The 25000-nt window shown below is 38.5% G+C and overlaps 1 protein-coding gene across 2 annotated transcripts in view; it reads left to right on the forward strand.

Moving 5' to 3' along the window:
• The window catches only part of LOC144964522 (uncharacterized), a 242443-nt gene that overhangs the window by 102993 nt on the left and 114450 nt on the right, over positions 1–25000 (forward strand). For both annotated transcript variants that reach the window (XM_078898928.1, XM_078898929.1), the window contains exon 3: positions 22950–25000. This exon is cut by the window's right edge and continues 1281 nt beyond it. In XM_078898928.1, the coding sequence (XP_078755054.1) occupies positions 23054–25000 (1947 nt within the window). In that variant the 5' untranslated portion in view covers positions 22950–23053. The remainder of the gene's footprint in view (positions 1–22949) is intronic.

Below are 25000 nucleotides of genomic sequence, written 5' to 3' on the forward strand. Positions count from 1 at the left end.
TCCTATATATTTGTTTGATTGTTTCATTCCGTCTAAAAAACTGTTAAGTGAGAATTACTCATAAACGCGGATGGCCGAAACAAAAACAATAACAAAGACCAGAGAGACGTCATTCATTCTTTCTACAAGATTGCATAGTAGATCATTTTGTTTTTAGTTCCTATGGAAATGCTATGCTCAGAAACAAAATGTTATTTCATTTTTATTTTACCAACTATTTCATCTTCATTCTCCCTCCCTCACTCCCTACCTCCCTCCCTCCCTCCCTCTCTCCCTCCCTCCCTCCCTCCCTCTCTCCCTCTCTCCCTCCCTCCCTCCCTCTCCCCATTTGTCTGCCATTTCCAATAGGCCCCAAACCCATCTCACCGCCTGTTTTCTGAAACCCCACAAACCCATCTCACCGTCTGTTTTCTGAAACCTCCCAAACCCATCTCACCGTCTGTTTTCTGAGACCCCCAAACCCATCTCATCGTCTGTTTTCTGAGACCCCCAAACCCATCTCACCGTCTGTTTTCTGAGACCCCCCAAACCCATCTCACCGTCTGTTTTCTGAGACCCCCAAACCCATCTCACTGTCTGTTTTCTGAGACCCCCCAATCCCCTCCCACCGTCTGTTTTCTGAGACCCCCCAAACCCATCCTACCGTCTGTTTTCTGAGACCCCCCAATCCCCTCTCACCGTCTGTTTTCTGAGACCCCCCAAACCCCATCTCACCGTCTGTTTTCTGAGACCCCCCAAAACCAGACACAAGACACTCAAAACCATCTCACCGTCTGTTTTCTGAGACCCCCCAAAACCAGACACACGCCACGTCTTGTATCTATTGGTAGCTTGTGTTGTATCTCATAAAATGACTTAAAGATTGTATGCGCTTGGCTAAGAAGCTCACAACGTTGTCATCCGGAAGTATAACGGACCAATACACAAAACTACGTTTAATCTTGAAGTTTAATAGTCTCGATAATACAGTTAAGTGAGAGTTGCTCATAAACGTGGGTGGCAAAAAAAAAAAAAAAAAACAATCACAAAGACCCGAGTGACGTCAACTTCATTCTTTCTATAAGATTACATAGTATGTATCTTAATTTTATTTCCTAAGGAAATGCTATGCTCAAAAACAATTTTTATTTTACCAACTATTTCATCTTCATTCTCCCTCCCTCCCTCTCCCTATTTGTCTGCCAATTCCAACTACCCCCAAACCCATCTCACCGTCTGTTTTCTGAGATCCCACCCCAAAACACAAGCCACAAGACACTTCATTGACATAGAGACCGAAAATAGACACTTGTACAAACAGTCAATAGAGACGGGGGGCTGCCTAATTCGATTATAGATAGGTTGTGCTTTGCTAAGAATCTCACAAGACATGGCCATCCGGATGTATAAAGGACCAACACACAAAACTATGTGTAACATTAAACGTTTATAGTCCGGTTAATACAGTTGAGTGAGAATTACTCATAAACGCGGATGGCAACATAAAACAATAAAGAAAAGAGACCCGAGTGACGTCAACTTCGTTCTATCTATAGATAGATTGTGTTCTACCTCACAAAATGACTGGACCAGAAAACATAGATTGAGAAAGTGGAACAACCTTTTGTACGGTTGGTTGAAATTCTTCGCGAAGTCCCAGGTTTGAGAGTTTGTTTTTGTTTTGTTTTGTTTTTACCAAGATGAGTGTCATTTAAATAAATTGATATTTGAAGCGCAAAGTTGAGTCATGGAAAAAAGCCTCTTTTCTCACATACTCTCACTACACTCGATCGATTTAAATGACCCTCGTCTTGGGGAAAAAAAAACCTCTCAAAACTGGGACTTCGGGAGAAGTCCTATGTTTGAAAGTTTTTGCTAAGACGAGGGTCATTTAAATCGATCGATATTTGAATGACGAGTTTTCTGGCCAAACTTTTAAATATGTATTTTTGCAAGAATACAGCAGCATTGATGATTGGTTCGAGACGGGGTCAAATCGTGCACGATTAATCCAGTTTTATGACACACACACACACACACACACACTCACACACACACACACTCACACACACACACACACACACACACATATTTCCCCATCATCTTTGTTCCAATACGAATCGTCTTTCCATTTTTATATGTGTGTTTCCTTCTATCATTCATTCAATTTACACACCCAGTCGTGTTTTATGGTCTAATGTTCCCAATAATATCACACTCTCGTGCCCTAGCAAAACACTTTTTTTTTCTCATTTTACGCCACCCTAACCCTTACCCCACCCACCACCACACCCGGAAAATATTTCTTCGACTAGTGGTCAGTTTAGATGGCCCACAATTAGTTAATTTGTGGGGATATGTGGTCTTGTGATAAAATAAATAAATAAATAAATTTATCTCAAATGGGAAATTTTCTAAGGGAAGATTGGAATAAACCATGCGCCAGCCGCAGTGCAGCGCCGCAAATTGAGCTAAGGCTAGGTGACTTGCTCAAGGCCACACAGCGCTGCGAGTAGTCGAACTCTGTACCTTTCGGGTACGATGCAAAGTCCATGACGCTGAGTCATGCTATCCCATATCCTATGTCATATGACAATCGCATTCGGATTGGAAACTCTTGGGTTCGAATCCCGCTCTGAGCGGTGCATAGTTGAGTCCTTGGAAAAGGCTCTTTACTCACATTCACTCACCGTACTCAGGTGTTAGATGAGATCCTCGCCGCTAACAGCGTTGTCTCTGTCTGATAAAAACAGCAATTTCGCCTAATTGGCGTCATGGCTCGACCTACAAGTTAAGTAATGTTGTTGGCTGAGGACCAATTGTAAAGCGCTTTGAGCACGTTTAGTGGTAATGGCGCTAAATAAATGCTCAATTTTTTTTTTAACCGGAGACTTATTTGACGCATTATATTTAAGACTTATAAAAATCTGCAAGTCGGCTTGTCTGATCAATGAATTTGCAGTAAATGTTTTCTGGTTAAAATGAATTTCCCGTGTTTTGACATGCCTGGGCCTTCCAGACATAGGATGAGTTTACGTTTCCAATAAAAATGTAGGAATGCAAATGACGAGATGGCAACAAAGCATGGACTGTAAATACAGACGAGAATTTGTGTATGCATCGGGTTATCCCTTCCCTATAGATTCACGTTAATAATGCACACAAAGCGCTGAGCTTTGAGAAGATTTTGAATGGGTAGCGTTATACAAATGTACTGTATCATCATCACCATTATCATTATCATCATCATCATCATCATCATCAGCATCATCATCATCATCATCATCATCATCATCATCATCATCATCATCAACATCATCACCATCATCATCATCATCATCATCATCATCAGCATCATCATCATCATCATCATCGCACTCCAGGTTCTTCTTTACTTCTATATTTTGAGAGAGGGCATTGTTCAGGTTTTTCACACACACACACACACACACATACACACACACACACACAAACACACACAATACACACAGAATAAAAAATTCAGAAGGCTGAATCAAATTGTATCAAATTGAAATTGAAGAGACCAGTGCTAAAAGTCCTAGGAAGCTATTTTGAAAAAAAATGGAGTTTAAAATTTGGCTTAGGCTATTATATAGAGCATACAAAAAAAAAAAAAATATATAGTATTGAGATAAGGGACATAGATTGTGTTTATATCATGAACAAAATTGATGAGTGAAATGAAGTGATTATGCTTTAGGTTAATCACTGATTAGTTAAATATCACGAAAATGTGACTTAAGTACTTTTAGTAGTGGAGTCTTCAATTTCATAAGGACTTCACCCCGAGGCTAAATGACTGACTTTAGGTGGAAATTAATGTATCAATACAAGTTATAATATGAGATATTACGATTGTAAAGAAATTCAGTTAAGACGATAAGCAGTCTATAAAAATATTAAAAATTGAGCTTTTTATACAACACAATAACCAATAAATGTGCTCAAAGCGCTTTACAAGAGGCTCCTGGCCAAAAGCAACATTTAACATTTAGGACGGGACATGACGCCTGTTTGGCGATATTACATTTTTTTTTCGGACAGAGACAACGCTGGTAACGGCCAGGTACTCATTTTACAACTGAGTACGGTGAGAGAATGTGAGTAAAGAGCCTTCTCCTGGGACTCAACTATGCGCAGGGCGAGGCTCGAACCCAGGACCTTCTGATCCGAAAGCGAGTGTCATACTACGAGACCACTTCGTGCGGCTATGTAAAGTAAAAGTAGTCCTTCCTCTGGAGCCGGAGTTTATCCCGGTCTCTATAGCGTGAAACAGACAATAACAATTGCTTGCTATCCTTTGGATAGGACGCTAGTCTATCAGAAAAAAAAAATCTCGACTGCACCCGGTATCGATCTCATAGCCACACCACCTGATTACCGGTCAGACGTGCTACCATTATACCACAGAGGCTCCCGATTGGGTAGCACGTCTGGCCGGTAAATCAGAAGGTCTGAGGTTCGATCCCCAGTCGAGGTCGACTAATTTTTTGGAGGATGTTTTTTTTTTCTTAATTTAATTTTTCTTTCTTCCTTTGTCTGGCACCGTTCACACACAATTGTCCAATTCGGTCAACAAATCCTCCATTTAAATCCCAAAAACTGTTCCAAGCCATGACAATTCAAAAGTTAATATCTTTATTGTTTTATTTTTTTTTTCAAAAATAATGTCGAAATCAAAGCTATTAGCCCTCGGGCATGACAATAGAGGAATTAGAGTGAGTGGATCCGATCAGCCATGCTTTGATGTCCGTGAGACTGCAGGGGATGCCCCGATGATCGAAACGAGATGACTTGTTAGGAGAAACACACTAGTCGGAAGTTACTTGGTCATCAAATTGTGTCAGATATTAAAATTGATTCTTACCATTAAAAACAGCAAAACAATGGTTGCTTTTGCACCGCAAAATATAGACCACCTTATATATATATATATATATATATATATATATATTATATATATATATATATATATATATATATATATATTTGTTTACCAATTTTGTCTTTTGTAGCGGTGAACTCTTTTCTCTTTGAGATAACAGCTGTATTGATTTCTCTCTACATCCGACGTCCCAGAATATCTAAACTTGAACACATCCAAATTTCCCCAAGGGCCGACAGTGTTCTTGTTTCCTTTTATGTCAGTTCGATGCCGCGTTCTCGACCCTTTGGTGCCGGCAAATTATGACAATAATCGTGGTCATTTTCAGAGAAAAACTCAAATACCTATTGTCAATAATTGGGCCAATTACGTCTTTGGGATAATTCATTTCGCGGTAGAATTTGAAAGCTTCTGGTCTAATAAAGAAGGATTGTTTTGTATCGTGCGTTGTGCCTGGAGCGTGGAACGGATAGAAATTATAGCTTGATCGTTTTGATTATTTTTACAAACAATTCATCAAAACAGGAAGAACCAATCAAAAACAACAAAACAAAACCCCAAATATAATGTGATCTTTATTTCTGTCCTCTCGCATCATATTTATCATTCCCTTTCCCTCCCTCCCTCCCCTTCGGCCCGTCTCTCTCTGGTTTTCATGTAATTCAAATTCAGAAAAGTGATTGGAGCAAATACTTATGTTGATAATATCACGAAATAAAGTACGTGGGTGGGAAAGTGCCTGAAGACAATAATAGAGATTAAACATTTCGGGCGGGGATGGGGGGGGGGGGGGGGTCGAACCAGCGACCTTACTGCACTGAGTGGCGGATAGCTCATACGGTAGGTAGACTCATAGCTCTCCCCCGGCCAGGCGGAGTTGTCGTACCAGTAAGGTCGCGGGTTCGAGCCCCCATCGTCGCAACGAACTTTTTATTCTCTGTTGTCTTCTGGCATTTTCCTACTCACTTCCATTTCTTGTCACACAATTCAAAGTGATTCTAAGATGCTAGAATTTGTGGAATGTAGAATTATGCAATGACAAAAATGAATATAGGAGTTTCAAAAAAAAAAGAGACGTAAGTACCAAATACAGAACTTTTCGGACTCAACAGCTTTCTTCAACCAACGACAATGAAAACATGAATTCTTCAATTAGAATCGAAACGGACAGCAGATAAGTAATTAACACGTCTTCTCATCATCATCATCATCATCATCATCATCATCATCATCATCATCATCACCACCACCATCACCATCACCACCATCATCATTATTACCTTTTTTTCACCTAAATCTCAAAATCAAAATTTTCGGCTGCTCGGTCATACAATGGTAAAACGCTTTTTTAAATTTTTGCCATCAATTTTACCTAATCTCAAATTCCAGTACCTTACAAAGGGTCTCTGACCAACAGCAACACTTAACATGTAGAACTAGACATGACGCCTGTTAGGCGATATTACATTATTTTCCGACCTGGATAACACTGTTAACGGCCAGGTACTCATTTTACACCTGAGTAGGGTGAGAGAATGTGAGTAAAGAGCCTTTTTCAAGGACTCAACTATGCGCCTAGCGAGGCTCGAACCCAGGATCTTCTGATCCGAAAGAGAGTGTCATACCACTAGACCACATAGCTGCACGTCAATATTTTAGATAGGGGTCCCGATAGCTCAGTTGGTAGAGCACTCGCTTCACATGCAAAGGGACCGAGATCGATCCCGGGCCCAGCGAGTTTTTTTCTGATCCCTCTGTCTACCGATACCCAACAGTAAATGGGTAGCTGGGTCAGTTAGATCTGGCAGAAAGTACGTTACTATAGACAAGGGTCCTATCCAAAGGATAGCAAACAATTGCTATAGACCGTTTCACGCTATAGAAACTGGGATGAACTCCGGCTCCATAGCCCTAGGCTACTAAAATAAAATTTTAAAAATATTTTGGGTCAGAATTTTTCTTTAACAAATAGGTAACAATGTGAAATTGAATGTAAACTTCAAATTAAATTACGAAAACAGATAAGGTAGTGGCGTTGTTAATATTTGTTTTCGTATATTAAATTGAAGCTTAGATTCAATTTCACATTGTTATTTATCTCTTCGAGCTTCCAGCAGTAATTTAACAAATTTAGGGAAAGTGCATTTTGTCAGTTGACGGTCCCTGATGCCGCCGGGCATGACAATGAAGGGGCGAGAGTAAATTAGAGACAGTCTTTGATGTCTGGAGTGATGCAGGAGGAAATGATTCGATAATCTGGGCTGCAATCAGATTCATGTTCTCTTCTGGAGGGCTCAATTCTGGAACATGGTGGAAATTTCCGGTGTCTTAGTCATTTTTCTTCCACTGTTTTATTATGATTTTTTTTTTCTGAATAGCGTTTCTTGGACATAGTTGTTATATCCGGTGTCTTAGTCATTTTTCTTCTACTTTTTTTATTATGATTTTTCTTCTGAATAGTGATTCTTGAACATAGTTGTTATATCCAGTGTCTTAGTCATTTTTCGTCTACTTTTTTATTTCATTTTCTGATTAGTGTTTCTTGACCATATTTGTTATATCCGGTGTCTTAGTCATTTTTCTTCCACTTTTTTATTTCATTTTCTGAATAGTGTTTCTTTAACATAGTTGTTATATCCGGTGTCTTAGTCATTTTTCTTCTACTTTTTATTTCATTTTCTGAATAGTGTTTCTTGACCATATTTGTTATATCCGGTGTCTTACTAATTTTGCCTCGACTGTTTTTTTTTTTTTTAATTTAATTTTCTGGAGTGTTTCTTGAACATAGTTGTTATATCCGGTGTCTTATTAATTTTGCTGCAATTTATTTTTATATCTAAAGATTGTTACTTAAATATAGTTGAAATTTCCGGTGTCTTGATTATATTGCTTCGATTTTCTTTTTATTATTTGAAGATTGTTACTGAAACAAAATTAAAATTACCGATGTCTTAGTAATTTTTCTGCAATGCTTTTTATTTGAAGATTGTTAATAATAATAATAATAATAATAATAATAATAATAATAATAATAATAATAATAATAATAATAATAATAATAATAACAATAATAATAATAATAATAATAATAATAATAATAATTTAAAGATAATAATAATAATAATAATATATAATAATAATAATAATAATAATAATAATAATAATAATAATAATAATAATAATAATAATAATAATAATATAATAATAATAATAATATAATAATAATAATAATAATAATAATAATAATAAATAATAATAATAATAATAATAATAATAATAATAATAATATAATAATAATAATAATAATAATAATAATAATATTATATATATAATATCATCATGTAATTGATAATATATTATACTTTTATTTTTTTCTTTCTGTTTCCATGCCTGGTTCAGGCTTCGGTACTGCATGATATTCTTCTTTCATGTTCCTCCCTGTCTCTTGCTTTTTTCCAAACAGCTCTTGGATTGTTAGTTGGTGAGCCTTCAGTTGGTCATGGTGTTTTTCTTTGTCTCCCCGGGCGCGTTTACCTGGTATTTTTCACAACTTGCCAGGTATTCATTCTTATCTTTCCTTACTATGTGTCCGAAAAAGGATAGTTGTCGATCCACTATTAAGGGCATTAGTTTCCTTTGTTGGTATGTTTGTTTTAGCACTTCTTCGTTCGTTTTGTGTGCGGTATACGATATTCTCTGCATCCTTCTCAAGCACCACATTTCAAAAGCTTCAATGTTCTTTTGTGTTTCTGCATTTGTAGTCCAGCTTTCGCATCCGTAGAACAAGATTGGCCACACGTAGCACTTCAAGACTCGGAATCTAATCCCGAACGACATCTGTTTGTTTTTCAAAATGTTTCCCAGGTCCATGAAGGCCTGTTTGGCTTGAGTTATTCTTGCTCGTATGTCTCGGTTACATCTTCCATCTGTTGTCACTATTGAACCTAGGTATTTAAAACTTTCTACGTTGGTAAGCTGCTCGCCGTGAATCGTTATATTGCAGGTGTTGTTGTTTTCGGGGTTTTTCTGTATTACCATGCATTCTGTTTTGGTGATATTCACTTCCATTCCCTTGGCTTCACTATCTACTACCAATTTGTCAACAATCTTTTGAAGTTGGATTTCTGATGTTGCAATGAGTACCGTATCGTCTGCGTATCTTATATTATTTATGTTGTGACCTCCTACTTTTATTCCCTCCATATTATTTATGCCCCTCATGATTGTTTCTTGGTATAGATTAAACAGATCTGGTGAGGCAACACACCCTTGACGAACTCCTTTCTTAATAGGAATGGAATTTCCTGTAGAGTTTCCGATTTTGATAGATGCCTGCTGGGTGTAGTATAATGTTTGCATGAGTCTGAGGTCTTTCTCATCAGCGCCAATGGAGTGCAGTTGTTTTAGTATTTCTTCGTGGCGTACTCTATCAAAAGCTTTTTTGTAGTCGACAAAACAGAAGTATAGTGGGGTCTGAACCTGTATAGCTCTTTCACTTAAAACACGGAGGAGGTATATTGCGTTCCTTGTCCCTCTGTCAGGTTGGAATCCATATTGTTCTTCTGCGATTTCGGGGTTAATCTTATTCCTTAGCCTGTTGATAATTATACGCAACAGTATTTTGTTGATGTGACTTATTAAACTTATAGTTCTAAAATTTTCGCATCTGACTGCACCTGCTTTCTTTGGTATTGCTATGAAAATAGAGTTACAGAGATCTTCTGGAATTTTCCCAGTATTGTATATATTGTTGAATAATATGTGAAGTTCATCAATTGCTAGATCTCCTAGGCTTTTTAATACCTCTACAGATATTTCATCAGGGCCTGTTGCTTTACCATCCTTCATTCGTTCCATGGCATGTTCAATTTCACTTTTGGTGATGTTTGGTCCGCTTAATGGTTCTTTGAATTTCAGTGGTGGTTCATTTCTATTTGGATCATTGTACAGTTCGCCTATGTATTCTACCCATCGGCTTTCTATATGTTGTTCTTCAAATAGCAGTTCCCCTTGTTTGTTTTGGATACAACTTCCTGCTGCTTTGCTTTTCCTTTTCCCTGATAGTTCTTTTATTCTTTGGTGAGCTTGTTGGGGGTTGGGTTTGTATTCTCTTTCGATTTCGCAGCATTTCCAGTCTAGATAGTTCTCGTGTGCCTCGATGCATTTGGATTTAATGTGGTTGTTCAATGTTTGGTATTCTGCAGACCCTCTGTTGCATTTTCGTCTTTCTTCAAATAGGTTTAGAATTTCATTTGTCATCCATTCCTTTTTGCTGTTTGTTTGAGCTATTGGTAAATGCTTTTCTGTAGTTGCTTTGACACACTTTTGGAATATATCAAATTGTTTTTCACATTTTTCGTTATCAGGTTCACTTTGGCTTTGTATCATGAGTGCATTTTCAAATTCTTCTCTCATTTTTGTTTGTATGCCATTGTCTTTGCATAACCTGTAATCCCTCTTTATTCTACCAGCTGTTCTCTGAATAGCTTTAAACTTTATCCTTACTGTACAAACAACTGGGACATGGTCACTGTCTACATCGGCGCCTGGGTAGGTTTTGCAATTTAATATGCCATTTCTGAATCTTGATGATACTGCTATAAAGTCTATCTGGTTCCTTGCTCTGTCCCCTGGTGATTGCCATGTCCAGGTTCTTCTTGGGTGTTGTTGAAACCAGGTGTTTGAAATCATTAATTTATTTGTTCTACACCAATCTGCCCAGATGTTTCCTCGTTCATTTCTGTCTCCGAGTCCATGTGGTCCAATTATGTCACCATCTTTGCCTCTGCCAATCTTAGCATTTAGGTCCCCCATTACCATAAGGACTTCTTGTGATTTACACATTCGTTTTGCTTTGTCTAGTGAATGGTAAAACTCTGTCATATCTGCATCTGTCGCCTCTTCTTCGCCTCTTCGACAAATGGATGATGCCAAGTCTGCAAAGATAGATCATCATCAAGCCCTACTGCAACCTCCTCGTGGTGTCGAACGGTAACAGGTCAAGCTGGCCAACTGCAGAGGGCAACAAGAATAGGCAATGGCAAACCATTCTTGTAACTTTGCCGAGTTAACTGCATGAATAAGTCCAAAAAGTTAAACGGTGACAGCGTAAAGGGGAGCATGTTTTTCACGGAAGACTGCTGCCTCGCTCGGTTGGGAGCGTGATGTTCGTCAGGTCACACCGAACCGTCAGCCAGTTACTAGGCGAAATAAATTTAACAAATGTGACAAAACCAAAATTGGGACATGGAATGTCAGGACCTGTGCCCAAAAAGGAAAACTAAACAACATTCTAAAAGAAATGAAACGGCTCCAAATAAATATTCTTGGCCTGGCAGAGATGAGATGGAAAGAGCAGGGAACCATGTCAAAACAAGAAAACAACATGACATATAAGATCATATGGAGTGGTGGAACCTCTTTCCAAAAAGGAGTAGGGATGATCTTAGACCAAAAATCAACCAAATTTTACAAAGGGCACGTAGCAATCTCAGACAGAGTTTTGCTGGTTAAGCTAAGAGGACCTGTAGTTGACACCAATATTATTCAAGTTTATGCACCAACAGAAGAGGCGACAGAATAATAATAATAATAACAATAATAATAATAATAATAATAATAATAATAATAATAATAATAATAATAACAATAATAATAATAATAATAATAATAATAATAATAATAATGATAATAATAATAATAATAATAATAATAATAATAATAATAATAATAATAATAATAATAATAATAATAATAATAATAATAATGCTGAAAACTTATATAGCGCTATTACTCCGAGACACCAGACTATAAGCGCTTAAATTACAAATTACTTAGGCTGAAAACATAATCATTTACACACACAAGCACACACACACACACACACACACACACACACACACACACACACACACACACACACAACACAACCACAACACAAACCAAACCTATCTTGCTTCTCATACCATCTACTAAAATCAAAACAGATATGTTTTAAGCGAACGTTTAAAAATAGACAAAGATTCTTGTTACTAAAACAAGATTGATATTTCCGGTGTTTTATTAATTTTGCTTCGATTATTTTTTTTTGGTTGTCTTTAAAGAGTGTTTCTTGAACATGTTGAAGTATGTCGTGTCTTACTAAATTTGCTACAATATTTCTTATCTGAAGATTGTTCCTTGAACGTGGTTGAAATAGCCGTGTCTTACTAAATTTCCTGTAATTTTTAAAAAATGTAACTGAATATTATTACCTAAGCAAAGTTGAAATTTTCCGGTTATATATTGGTTACATTTTGTTGTTGAATTTATTAACAAAACATTTAAAACATTTAAAAAAGTGTAAATATCCGGTGTCCTACTAATTTTTCTGTATTTTTTTTCTGAATTTACAAACTTAAACACTACTGGAATATCCGGTGTCCTACTAATTTTTCTGTATTTTTTTCTGAATTTACAAACTTAAACACTGCTGGAATATCCCGTTTTTTACTAATTTTGCTGTAATTTTTTATTTATGAATGTATTAGGTTAAACATTGTTACAAATTTCCGGTGCTCTACAAGTTTTGTTTTCATTTATTTTCTGAGACTATGTGTTTAAGTGAATTGCCAGTCTTCTGTTCTTGCGTTTCTTACAGTTTTCATGCAAATGTAATTTATTGTCCGACGTCTCGTAATCAATCACTTCTCTTTTCCTTCTGCTAGTCTACGTGTTCTTGGCTGGTTCTCTGTAAGATGCTGATGCATTGTCCGGGCTTCTCAGGCAGACGTCTTCGACTCGCAGACAACAATGGACAGACAGGCTGGCCTGGGACATTGCCAGAAAGAAAAAATAAATAAATAGAGAATGAAAATAATGGCCTTACTGTCTGTAATGGGAGGGGGGAGGGGGGAGGAGACTCCCATGCGCTCAGTTGGTAGAGCACTCGCTTTACACGCGAGATGGACCGAGATCGATCCAGGGTGCAGTCGAGATTTTTTTTCTGTCCCCCCGTCCACCTAGCAGTGATTGGGTAGTTGGGTCTGTTACGGCGGAAAGTGCTTTGCGATAGACTAGCGTCCTATCCAAAGGGTAGCTAGTAATTTCTATTCTCTGTTTCACGCTATAGAAACCGGGATTAACTCCGGCTCCATGGGCCTAATGGCTATGAATTACTACTTTTACTTATTGTCTGTGATTAACAGCAAAGTTACCAAGCGTTTTTCCTTCAATGCCAAGCTGCTAGAAACTGCGGACTGTAAAATGTAATACACACAAATGAATATTTTTTTAAGCTTCAAAAATACTAAAAACGGAACGTTTCGGGCCCATAACCCTTCCTCAGCCAATAACAAAAACAGTTATAATGTTAATACGGGCCAGTCTATTTGAATTTAATGTGTAGCAGTATATCGTTTTAACTTTTTTTGTGAGCTGCTGAAGTCCAATATTTCATTTATAATAGAAATAAAATAAAATTCCCTTTATTTATCCCATAGGGTAAATATGTCTCTAGGGCCTATTCCAAGGGAAGACTGGAATAACCCAGGCGTGAGCCGCAGTGCAGCGCCGCAAATTGAGCTAGGGCGAGATGACATGCTCAAGGTCACACAGCGCAAGCAGCGGGTGATCGAACTCGGTGCCTTTAGGGTACGAAGCACAGACCGGACCGCTGAGCCACGATTTCCCATTTTATCGGTCTGGTTAGATATTATTTTAATGGATAATATTTAGCGTTGGGTTCAGAGTAATTTCACTATAACTAATGAGCCCATAATAATTTGGGTTATCAGACCTGCCAGTTAGTACAACTTCAATTTTAAGCGTTAGATTTGCCGTGATAATCATAATAATATAATACCGTCTTCATACGAATGGTCACAAATGTAAAGGCTTCGTCGTAAAGGTCAGAGAGACCTGGATGAACAAGAATGGGATGACGGGAACAATGCCAAGATGGAATATCCTCAAGTGGTCTGTCGTACTCTGGAAATAAAATCCATATTTAAAAATTTGGCCAGAAAAACTCGTCCTTCAAATATCAATCGATTTAAATGACCCTCATCTTGGAAAAAAACTCTCAAACCTGGGACTTCGCGATGTCCCAGGTTTGAGAGGTTTTTTTTTCCAAGATGAGGGTCATTTTGAGGTTGACTTTGAGGTTGTAGCGCTGTTGCACACATGTGTAAAGGCTTATGATCGTATAGCGGTTTTTGGATAGATGGTAATGATATTCCTTTGCATTGTGTTATAGATGCTAATAATGATGAACGAGTTCAAAGGCCAATGATGATAATTGAATCTACAACATCAAGACATTCATATAAAAATCCAGATTCCAAGTTTCATTTCTTACTTCTTTATTTGATGTGATAACTTCCAAATCCAAATCAAATAGCATGGTCATAATGGTTTCAGAGTGATGGCAATTTATGTTCTAGTCTAAATAAATGCTGGTCGTCAATGAAGATCATCCATCCTCGCTCTTTTACGTCACGTAATCATGAAAATAATATGCCTATACATCCTGCTACTAAAATAATAATAATAATAATAATAATAATAATAATAATAATAATAATAATAATAATAATAATAATAATAATAATAATAATAATAATAATAATAAAGTATTCTTCTATAGCGCTAAATGCCGAAGCCTCAAAGCGCTTTGCAATATACTTGTCAAACCATAAACACACTCGTACCGAGCCAAACAGACACACACACATCAGTCGCACACGCACACGCACACACACACACACACACACACACACACACACACACGCACACACAACAGTCGCACACACTAACTATGCAAGTTTTACAAAATGAAATTGACATTCAACAAAACGGAATCAAAAAATAAAACGTATAATTCATCAATAAGAAAATGCCTCGGATAAAAATTTCTGGAAAAGATGAGCCTTTATATTTTTCTTCAAATTTTCTCACTTAGTAACCTATTCATTATTAATCATCCTGAAGACTGGTTTCATATTTTCGAGGAGTTTTGAACCGGAAGAGAGAAATCTGTGGGAACACACACGCGTCACGACTCCTGGTTCCCATGACATTTTGTATTCGTCATTGGAGTCACCGTCTTAATGCTCTGATACTATTTCGGGACGATGGAAATTGAATTTCAGTCCAAATCAAAACGTGGGCTTTGATATTTATGATACCGCAAATTAATGCTTGACATTTCTACCTGCCAACACAATGGCGACCAATGGCGACCAATGGCGACCAACACAGACATTTATGTACAATCTAATAACACCAATAGTCAAAAATTAATAGAAGCTTCGATTTGATGAAGGAAGACAGATGATGTGGACGTTTCGGATTTCCCCTGCGTCAACAAAAGAAGAATGAGAGATAGACAGACGGGTGGAATTCCAAGATCCCATTTCATCCAGAACGGACGTGTCCAATGATATTTATCTGTCGTCTGCCAGGATTTTAAATGATGAATTTATTGTATTTGTTATGGACTGAAAAGGGGTCCATTGTGCTAAAATTTGCTGTTGGTCTGGGACCACCTTAAAAAAGCGCTTTGAGCATATTTAGTGGATATTGTGCTATATAAAAGCTCAGCTTGTTGTTCCCTAATAGGAAATGTCCTATCCTAGCCCTTGATCACCTCAATGACGTAACCACAATATATAATAGAAAAGAAATTAGACTATCTATTCTTTCTCTAAAACTTTCATTCCGTTGTGTCTAGATATGTGGTCTTGTGCTATCACACTCGCTTTCGGATCGGAACGTCCTGGGTTCGAGCCTCGTTCGGTGCATAAGTGAGTCCTTGGAAAAGTCTCTTTTGTCACATTCTCTCATCGTACTCAAGTGTAAAATGAGTACCTGGTCATTAACAGCGTGGTCTCTGTCGGAAAAAAATTGTAATATCGCTTAACAGGCGTCATGTCCTACATGTTAAGTGTTGCTGTTGGCCTGGGATCCCTTGTAAAGCGCTTTGAGAACGTTTAGTGGATATTTTACTATATAAAAATGTTCATTAGTTTTTTTTTAAATCGCCGTGTTCATTTTTGAAGATCTGATAAACGAACGCAATTATAGACATAGTTTAACATTGCTGTATTGCAATGGACAATATTTTGCGATAGTTTGAGAGTAATCTCATAATTTCACTAATGAGCCTATAAGAACTCGGGTCATCAGACCTGAAAAAAATACACGTCGATGAGTATTCATCATCATCATCATTGCCTTTTTCACCGTGGGTCAGGGTATAGGCCACAGACAAACAGTTTCCATCCTTCTCTATCCCGAGCTAACTCTTTTTTTTTTATCTCATTCAAGGTCTTACCACTTCTCTGTATATCAGCTTCTTTAATTCTTCTCCATGTTCCTCGTGGCCTTCCCCTTGATCTTCTACCCTGAGGGTTCCAGTCCCATACTTTCTTTGAGCAAAAACAGACCAATTTTGCCATTTTTTCCCCGTTTGCCTTGCCTAGGGCTGGGTCATCTAACATCCAATGTACGACAGCAGCAACAAAACGATAAGACAAACAAACAAACAGCAAAAAAGCGAACAGGAAAGCAACCTTTATGATAAATTTTCAATACCGTAATTCAGCATCTTCAACATTATCCTCTATTCAATCACTTATTAATTTATTCATCCGTTTATTTCATCCATCCTATACATTCACCTCCCCCCTTTTTTCTTTTTTCCCCATATATTCATTCCTTCCTTCCTTCATTCATTCATTCATTCATTCAGTCATTCAATCATTTATTCATATTTGCGAACGAAAGAAAAAGAAGCTGAACAAAAGAACGAAACGGAGTAAAGGAGATGAAATTGAAAAGAAAATATCTGGCAATAAGCAGGATTGCAATATTGAAGAATGAGCCAAAGAGTCAGCATCGCGTGTAGTGCAGAAATGTTGGGGTTGGGGGGGGGGGGGGGGGGGGGGGGGGGGGGGGGGGGGGGGGTGGGGGGGGGGGGGGGGGGACGTGAATGCATTGAAAATGAAAAGATTGCGAAGTAGCAAGAACACGGGGATAATGGCACCGTTCGTCCATTGGGGGCTTCGTTCTTTTATTTTGCATTCTGATAGATTCTAGTCTGGTCGCCAGCCGGTTGTTTTTCAAAACCAGAAAATCAGATGTAAATGGGTGGTTTTCATGTCCGTTATGATGCATTGCCGTCGTTTTTTGATTTTATGATGATGGTGATGATGGTGGCGATGATGATGAGGATTATGATGATCATTGTGCGGCTATGTGGTCTTGTGGTATGCCACTCTTTTTCGGATCAGAAGGTCCTGGGTTCGAGCCTCGCGCTCGGCGAATAGTTGAGTCCTTGGAAAAGGCTCTTTACTCAATTTCTCTCACCGTACTCAGGTGTAAAATGACTACCTGGTCGTTAACAGCGTTGTCTTTGTCCGAAAAATTGTAATATCGCCTAACAGGCGTTATGTTCCGTCCTACATGTTAAATGTTGCTGTTGACCAGGGACCCCTTGTAAAGCGCTTTGAGCACATTCAGTGGATATTTCGCTATATAAAGCTCAATCTTTAGCTCACTCATGAAGATGATGATGATGATGATGATGATGATGATGATGATAATGATGATGATGAAGATGATGATGATAATGATTATTATTATTATTATTATTATTATTATTATTATTATTATTATTATTATTATTATTATTATTATTATTACTAGTACTAGTACTACTATCACTACTACTACTACTACTACTACTACTACTACTACTACTACTACTACTACTACTACTACTACTACCACTACTACTACTACTACTACTACTACTACTACTACTACTACTACTACTACTACTACTACTACTATATTATTATTATTATTATTATTATTATTATTATTATTATTATTATTATTATTATTATTATTATTATTATTATTATTATTATTATTATTATTATTATTAGATGAGCTCCTAAGACCAGAAATTTTAATATCATCACAAAATTTTCTTTAGAATTCTCCCAGTAAAATGTTTCAAATCATTGATTTCTCTCTCTCTCTCTCTCTCTCTCTCTCTCTCTCTCTCTCTCTCTCTCTCTCTCTCTCTCGCTTTCTCTCTATCTCTATCTGTCTATCTATCTATCTATCTATCTATCTATCTATCTATCTATCTATCTATCTATCTCTCTCTCTCACACACACACACACACACATACGTTCTATACAACCTCGTCATTTCGTTGTATGACATCATATTATGGTTTGTAAGCTGCAGATCCACGGTTTGAGTTTTATTTTTCCTTTTCTCAAATTCATAAGGGTGATCTAAATCGATTGATATTTGAAGGACGAGTTTTCTGGCCAAATTTTTAAATATGGGTTTTTCCCGAGTACGGCTGTATCCTCGTCCTCATAATATCCTCCATCCTTGCCCTTCCAAATTATCTTCCCCAGCATCTGACTTTCCATAGACACGAAATCTGTTTATCTCCTCTTATATCCTTACATATTAATATTTCAGAGCAGAGATACGTCATAGCGTATTCATCCGCCAGTCCATCAAACTGTTCCATAGCAATCCATCTCGTCATAGATCATTCCGCCGATCTGATAAACATCTCGAGTTATCCACCCTGTCTCTAGGGACATTGGATATTCACTATTCTCATATTCTATTGCTATATATATATATTGTTCTCATTTGAATAAGCCACGAGTGCTAGTATCGATGTGTCGCAGTAACAAGCTTGGAATGAATAAAATGACAAAATAAATACTCGCAAACCACATATTAAACTTCTTCTTCTTCTTCTTCTTCTTCTTCTTCTTCTTCTTCTTCTTCTTCTTCTTCTTCTTCTTCTTCTTCTTCTTCTTCTTCTTCTTCTTCTTCTTCTTATAACATTTGTATTTTGGATAGACAACGCTATTACTGGTCAGGTACTCCTTGACACCTGAATGCGGTGAGATAATGTAACTAAATGGCCTTTTTCACGAACTCAACATTGCGCCGCCAAGAGCGGAACTCGACCCAGATAACTGGCGGCACTTGTCATACCAAATTAATGGTCACAAAGGGAGATAACAATTTGAACATCCAATCATTTTTACTGTTATCTCCCTTTACATAATAATTCACTTCAAGAGATTGACACAATCAAGTGTACCGGGGATTAGCAGCTGACTGTATTACCGTACTCTAGAAAAACACGTAGTTAAAAATTTGGCCAGAAAACTCGTCCTTCAAATATCGATCAATTTAAACGACTCTCATCATGGCAAAACTCTCAAACCCGGGACTTCGGTGTTTAAATCTATCGATATTTGAAGGACGAGTTTTCTGGCCAAATTTATAAATATCTGTTTTTCCAGAGTACGCCAGTGTACTAGTTGGTCCTCTGGTTTTGATATAAAACTGGTTTGTATGGAACAATGAGAAGAAGGAAAAAAAGCACCAGAAAAAAGGCGAATGAAGAATTCCATGAAAATACGACTTTTATTTTATGGAGATTAAAACGTTTAAGGTGTCTTCTGTTTCGGTACGTTTTATCCGGCTGGCGAATGTTATACGTTTATTTTAACTAATTCAATGCGGAGGGTTTATGTGGTCTAGTGGTATGACACTCGCTTTTGGATCGGAAGGTCCTGGGTTCGAGCCTCGCTCTACGCATAGTTGAGTCATTGGAAAATGCTCTTTACTCACATTCTCTCACCGTACCCAGGTGTAAAATGATCACCGACAAAAACATAAAATGAAATATCGCCTAAGAGGCGTCATGTCCCGTCCTACGTGTTAAGTGTTACATACGTCGTTGAGTCTGTTGACAAATTGAAATGAACATTTCCTGTTTCCTGCCCCGTGCGTCACACACATGAAATACGAAGGGTCGAGCAAATAGATTATTGATTTTTAGAATAGGAAATAGGACGGCGTTTTTTGATGTTATTACGATTATATTACACGTAGACGAACATTGTGTGTCGATGTGTGTGTGTGCGTGTGTGTGTGTGTTTGTATGTGTTTGTATTATTTTTTATTGATGTACTCATGTACTCGACTTAACTGTTATTCATTGACAAAACATAATATATTTTCTCCTTTTTGGACAGAAATTTAAATTTGAGCAACAATGTGGGATAGTGGTATAACACTCGCCTTCGGATCGGATGGAAGGTCCTGGGTTTGAGTCCCAAGCGGCGCATAGTTGAGTCGGAAAAGGCTCTTTACTCACATTCTCTCACTCATGTGCGAAATGAATACCTGGTCACTGTCCCAAAAAATTGTAATATCTCCTTACAGGCGTCATGTCTTGTCCTGCACGTGTAGTGGATGGTGCTCTATATAAAAAACTCAAGTTATTTATTGATTGTTTGTTTGTTTGTTTATTTTTGTTTTCAGATCAATATTTAGACAAATAACGGTGATTCCGACTTGTCAAAAACTTGCAAAAACACAAGACTTCTAAAAATTGTTATTTTTAGACAATTTGACAAATTTGGGTCACCTGAATCTCTTGATTTACCAGGTAAAAGTTTTGAGGCCAAAATCTATAATATGCCTTATGTCAGGGGACTGCAATAAAGAATACTCGGGTTTGATTCTAAACCAACCCAACATAACACCAGAGATATAGATAGAATGCGCTTGGCCAAGGAGTTCACAACATTGCCATCCGGAAGTATAACGGACCAACACACAAACTCTGTGTAACCATGAACTTTTGTAGTCTGATTAATACAGTTTAGTGAGAACAACTCACAAACGCGGATGGCAAAAACAATAACAAAGGCCTGAATGACGTCATCTGCATACTATCTATTGATATACAGAGACGCGAAAATTATGAAGTGGCAATAGGGTTTTAATTTTAATAGCAGACGATACGTATCTCTGTAATGTCGTGTAAACATCCTCTCTCTCTGTCTCTCTCTCTCTCTCTCTCTCTCTCTCTCTCTCTCTCTCTCTCTCTCCCCCTCTCTCTCTCTCTCTCTCTCTCTCCCTCTCTCCCTATCTATCTATCTATCTACCTCTCATAATGTTTATGTGTAATAATTGAAATTTGGCAGGGGGGTTTTCCGTGGCCTTCGTAAAGTTATGACCTGACACTGACCAAAAAATAACGTCAAAATGCCAGTCTTTGGCCACAAAAGAAAACAAATCGTGAGTTGTATTCAATAGTTCAGCCAATGAAAGAACTGGTTTCCATGAGCTCTACTAACGACAACTCACTAGGCGGTGCAAAAAAAAAAAAAAATAATGACGTCAAACTGCCAGTCTTTTTGGATTTCAGTATCAGACTATAACTTAACGATGGCTATACGGGTTTTCGCTGCAGATAATATGAGTTCTACTCACTAAATGCTCTCAGACGATAGATAGTATGAAGTTTACGTCACTCATGTCTTTGTTATTGTTTTTGCCATCCACGTTTATGAGTCATTCTCACTAAACTGTACTAACCAGACTATAAACGTTTAAGGATACACATAGTTTTGTGTATTTGTCCGTTATGCTTCCGGATGGCAATGTTGCGAGCTTCGTAGCCAAGTGCATACTATCTATAGATAGTATGCGCTTGGCTAAGAAGTTCATAACATTGCCATCCGGAAGTAAAACGGACCAACACACAAAACTATGTGTAACCATGCACTTTTATAGTCTGGTTCATACATTTTAGTGAGAAAGACTCATGCACGTAGATGGCAAAAAACAATAGCAAAGACATGGGTGACGTCATCTTCGTTCTATCTATAGACTTTTGTGTATTTGTATGATTTATTCAGCGGGAAGAGATGATGTGTATTTTATTTAAACACATGCCATATATTCTACACAAATGCCATGTTTACTGGCTTGACACGGAACACTCACATATGGAAGACGCCCCTATGTTATCTCCGACAATACTGTTACGAGGTGGTTGATCACATATGAATTAAAATTTGTCTGATGAAAGGAAAAAAGTAGGGTTTTTTGTAAGTATAAAGATAGTATGCGCTTGGCTTAGGAGTTCACAACATTGCCATCCGGAAATATAACGGACCAACACACAAACCTATGTGTAACCATGATCGTTTATAGTCTGGTGAATACAGTTTAGTGAGAATTACTCATGAACGGGGATGGCAAAAAAACAATAACAAAGACCTGAGCGACGTCAACTTCGAACTATCTATATCACAGTTACTATGTCCATATAGATAGTATGCAGATGACGTCACTCAGGCCTTTGTTATTGTTTTTGCCATCCGCGTTTGTGAGTTGTTCTCACTAAACTGTATTAACCAGACTATAAAAGTTCATGGTTACACAGAGTTTGTGTGTTGGTCCGTTATACTTCCGGATGGCAATGTTGTGAACTCCTTGGCCAAGCGCATTCTATCTATAGCTCAATTGATAGAGCACTTACTTCACACGGAAAGGGACCGAGATTAATCCAGGGTGCAATCCCCTGTCCACCCAGCAGTTAATGGGTTGCTGGGTCTATTAGATCTGGTAGAAAGTACTTTGCAATAGACTCGCGTCCTATTCAAAGGATAGCAAGCAACTGATATTGTCCGTTTCATACTATAGGAACTGGGATGAAATCCGACTATGTAAGAATACGTTTCTATATCAGAGATGACCTTGAGAGGCCATTTCAACTTTCTATCTCACAAGTCGAGGAAGAGCCATTTGCTAATATTACTTTTAGTAGATTTTCAGAGCCATTGGGCTCCTAGAGCCGGAGTTTATCCCGGTTTCTATAGTGTGAAACAGGTGATAGCTATTGCTTGTTATTATTTGGTTAGGACTTTGGTCTATCCCAAAGTACTTTACGCCACGGTGCACGAATGCGGACCAGACTTTGCTGATTGGGTCGATCGTCATAACATAGTAGTGTGAAAACCATAAGCGGCTGCTGCCAAATCGAACAGACTCAGCTACCCATTCACTGCTGGGTAGACAGGGGGTCAGAAAATAATCTCGACTGCACCTGGGATCCATCTCGATCCCTTTGCGTGTGAAGCTAGTTCACTACCGACTGAGCTATCGGCACTCCCTAATACTTCGTAGTCGGCTGAAATTACATCTTCTATGTTCTTTTTCCCATTCCAGACTGCGTCCCTTGTGGATCGAAGCCACTGATCATGTGACCACACCATGTGACCACACCATGTGACCACCACAACATCAACACCGAGTGGTAAAACACAAAGAACATGGAGCGTCGATCTGGAACTGATTATCATGTTTCGAGTCGCCGCTCTGCTGCTGCTGCTGCTACTACTGCCGTCGCCGCCTCCTCTACACCCTCTTCTCCTCCTTCAACTTCTTCCTCTTCCTATCATAACAAAGAGAGAAGTAGCAGATCGTCTCGGTACGATGAGGGACGTCACGATGAAGAGGTTAGGCGCTATAGAGATAAACAACAACAACAACAACAGCAGCAGCAACAACAACAACAACAACAAGAGAATGTTTCATCCAATCATGTTCCACATCATTACCACCAACAAGAACAAGACCAACAACAACAACAACAACCACAACTGCAGCAACAATCTCACAAACGCTCAAGCTCTCGATCCAGAAATTCGTCAGCAGCGACCCCGGTCAGTAGTAACACTAGTTCGTCCCGAGAGACATTGCGTGGTAAATCAACACGTAGCAGTAGCAACGGAGGAGGAGGAGGAGGTGTTGCTGTAGGTGATGGCAATCATATGAATTCCAATAATAATTCTATGTCCTATTCGGAGCACGAACCAAATCATGGCGGTCACTCTCGCAGATCGAACAAAGGCGTTGATAGAGATCGAGAAAGAGATCGAGAATACGACTATCCCAGCAGTCACAGGTCATCCCAATCAAGACTTCACGATGAATATTATGACGACGGAGAGGTCAGCAGCGTGAGGTCATCCCGACACGCGTCGTCTTCTGTTCGTGGAGAGTATTCGGATAGAAGTAGTGAAACGATCTCTGTCAGAGGTGGGAGGTCGGAATCTCGCGAGAGAACGGCGGGAGATGATGAGATGAGTTATTATTATCGTCCTCGTTCTGACTCCAACACGCATCGTCATAGAGACGGTAATGGCGGCAATGGTGCAAATGTACATTGGAGGTCCCATTCCAAGCAACGATTGGATCATCAAGACAGTATTGAATCTTCCAGAGGGTACAGAGATAGGGGAGATTACTCGAGCAATGGACATAACCGCGATAGACGAGAACAAGCCGGGGTAGACGACAGAATGGCGAGAGATTCTCACACTTCAAGAAGGGCCCGGAGTAAAGAAATGAATCCAGAGAGAAATGACCCGGCAGCCGCAGTTAATCAACATTACGACGAGAATCGAGGAGGTACCTCGTCTGAGATTCTAAATTCTGAAAACAGGCGACGATCAAGTTCCATAAAAGGTGAAAGACGTGATGCTGATTATGGCAATCAACGAGGCAGTTCGAGAAGAAGAGAACTAGCTGAAACTTATATGAATTCGGAACAAATTTCAAGTCGAAGGAGATACGACGAAAGCAATCAGAAAGTGTTACACGAGGCAGAAATTTACCCTGAGCCGGATCCAAGACGTAAAGAACTCAGAAGTGAGAGAGGTACGTCTTCTAAAAGTAGAAGAGGTTCATCGTCACAGAATCTTGAAAATCAAGACGAAGTAGAGTTTAGAAGAAGGTCGTCTAGTCAACATCGCGTGTCACATGACTATTCTGGCTCTTCCAGACGGAATGGTGATGGTGAACAGCGACACAGTAGCTCTCGACGTGTTAGTCGAAATAATTCTTTTGCTGACGAAAATGTCAATGAAGAAATTATGACTTCCTCTCACCGTGATCAGGTTTATTCAGATCGATACCACAGCACGCCTAAAGATCGTCGCCGTAGAGACGGAACTACAACCAGGGGTGAGATCCGTCCGTCAGATTCTCGTCAGTCAATGAGAGAAGACAGTCGGAAAAGAGATTACAATGGAAGACATGAGATGTACGCCTCAGAATCCCGTCATTCGAACCTTGCACACGATCAATTCTATGACATTTCAACGATTGATAGAAGATCTTACAGCCACCATCGGGGATTTGACAACGACAACAGTAGACATTACGATACGTCTTACTCTTCACGACGTAGAAGGTCTGTAACGTCTTACGACGAG

This window comes from Berghia stephanieae, chromosome 2 (assembly GCF_034508935.2).
Source record: "Berghia stephanieae isolate SIO BIC M18660-M18661 chromosome 2, UCSD_Bste_1.3, whole genome shotgun sequence".
Lineage (NCBI taxonomy): Eukaryota > Metazoa > Mollusca > Gastropoda > Nudibranchia > Aeolidiidae > Berghia > Berghia stephanieae.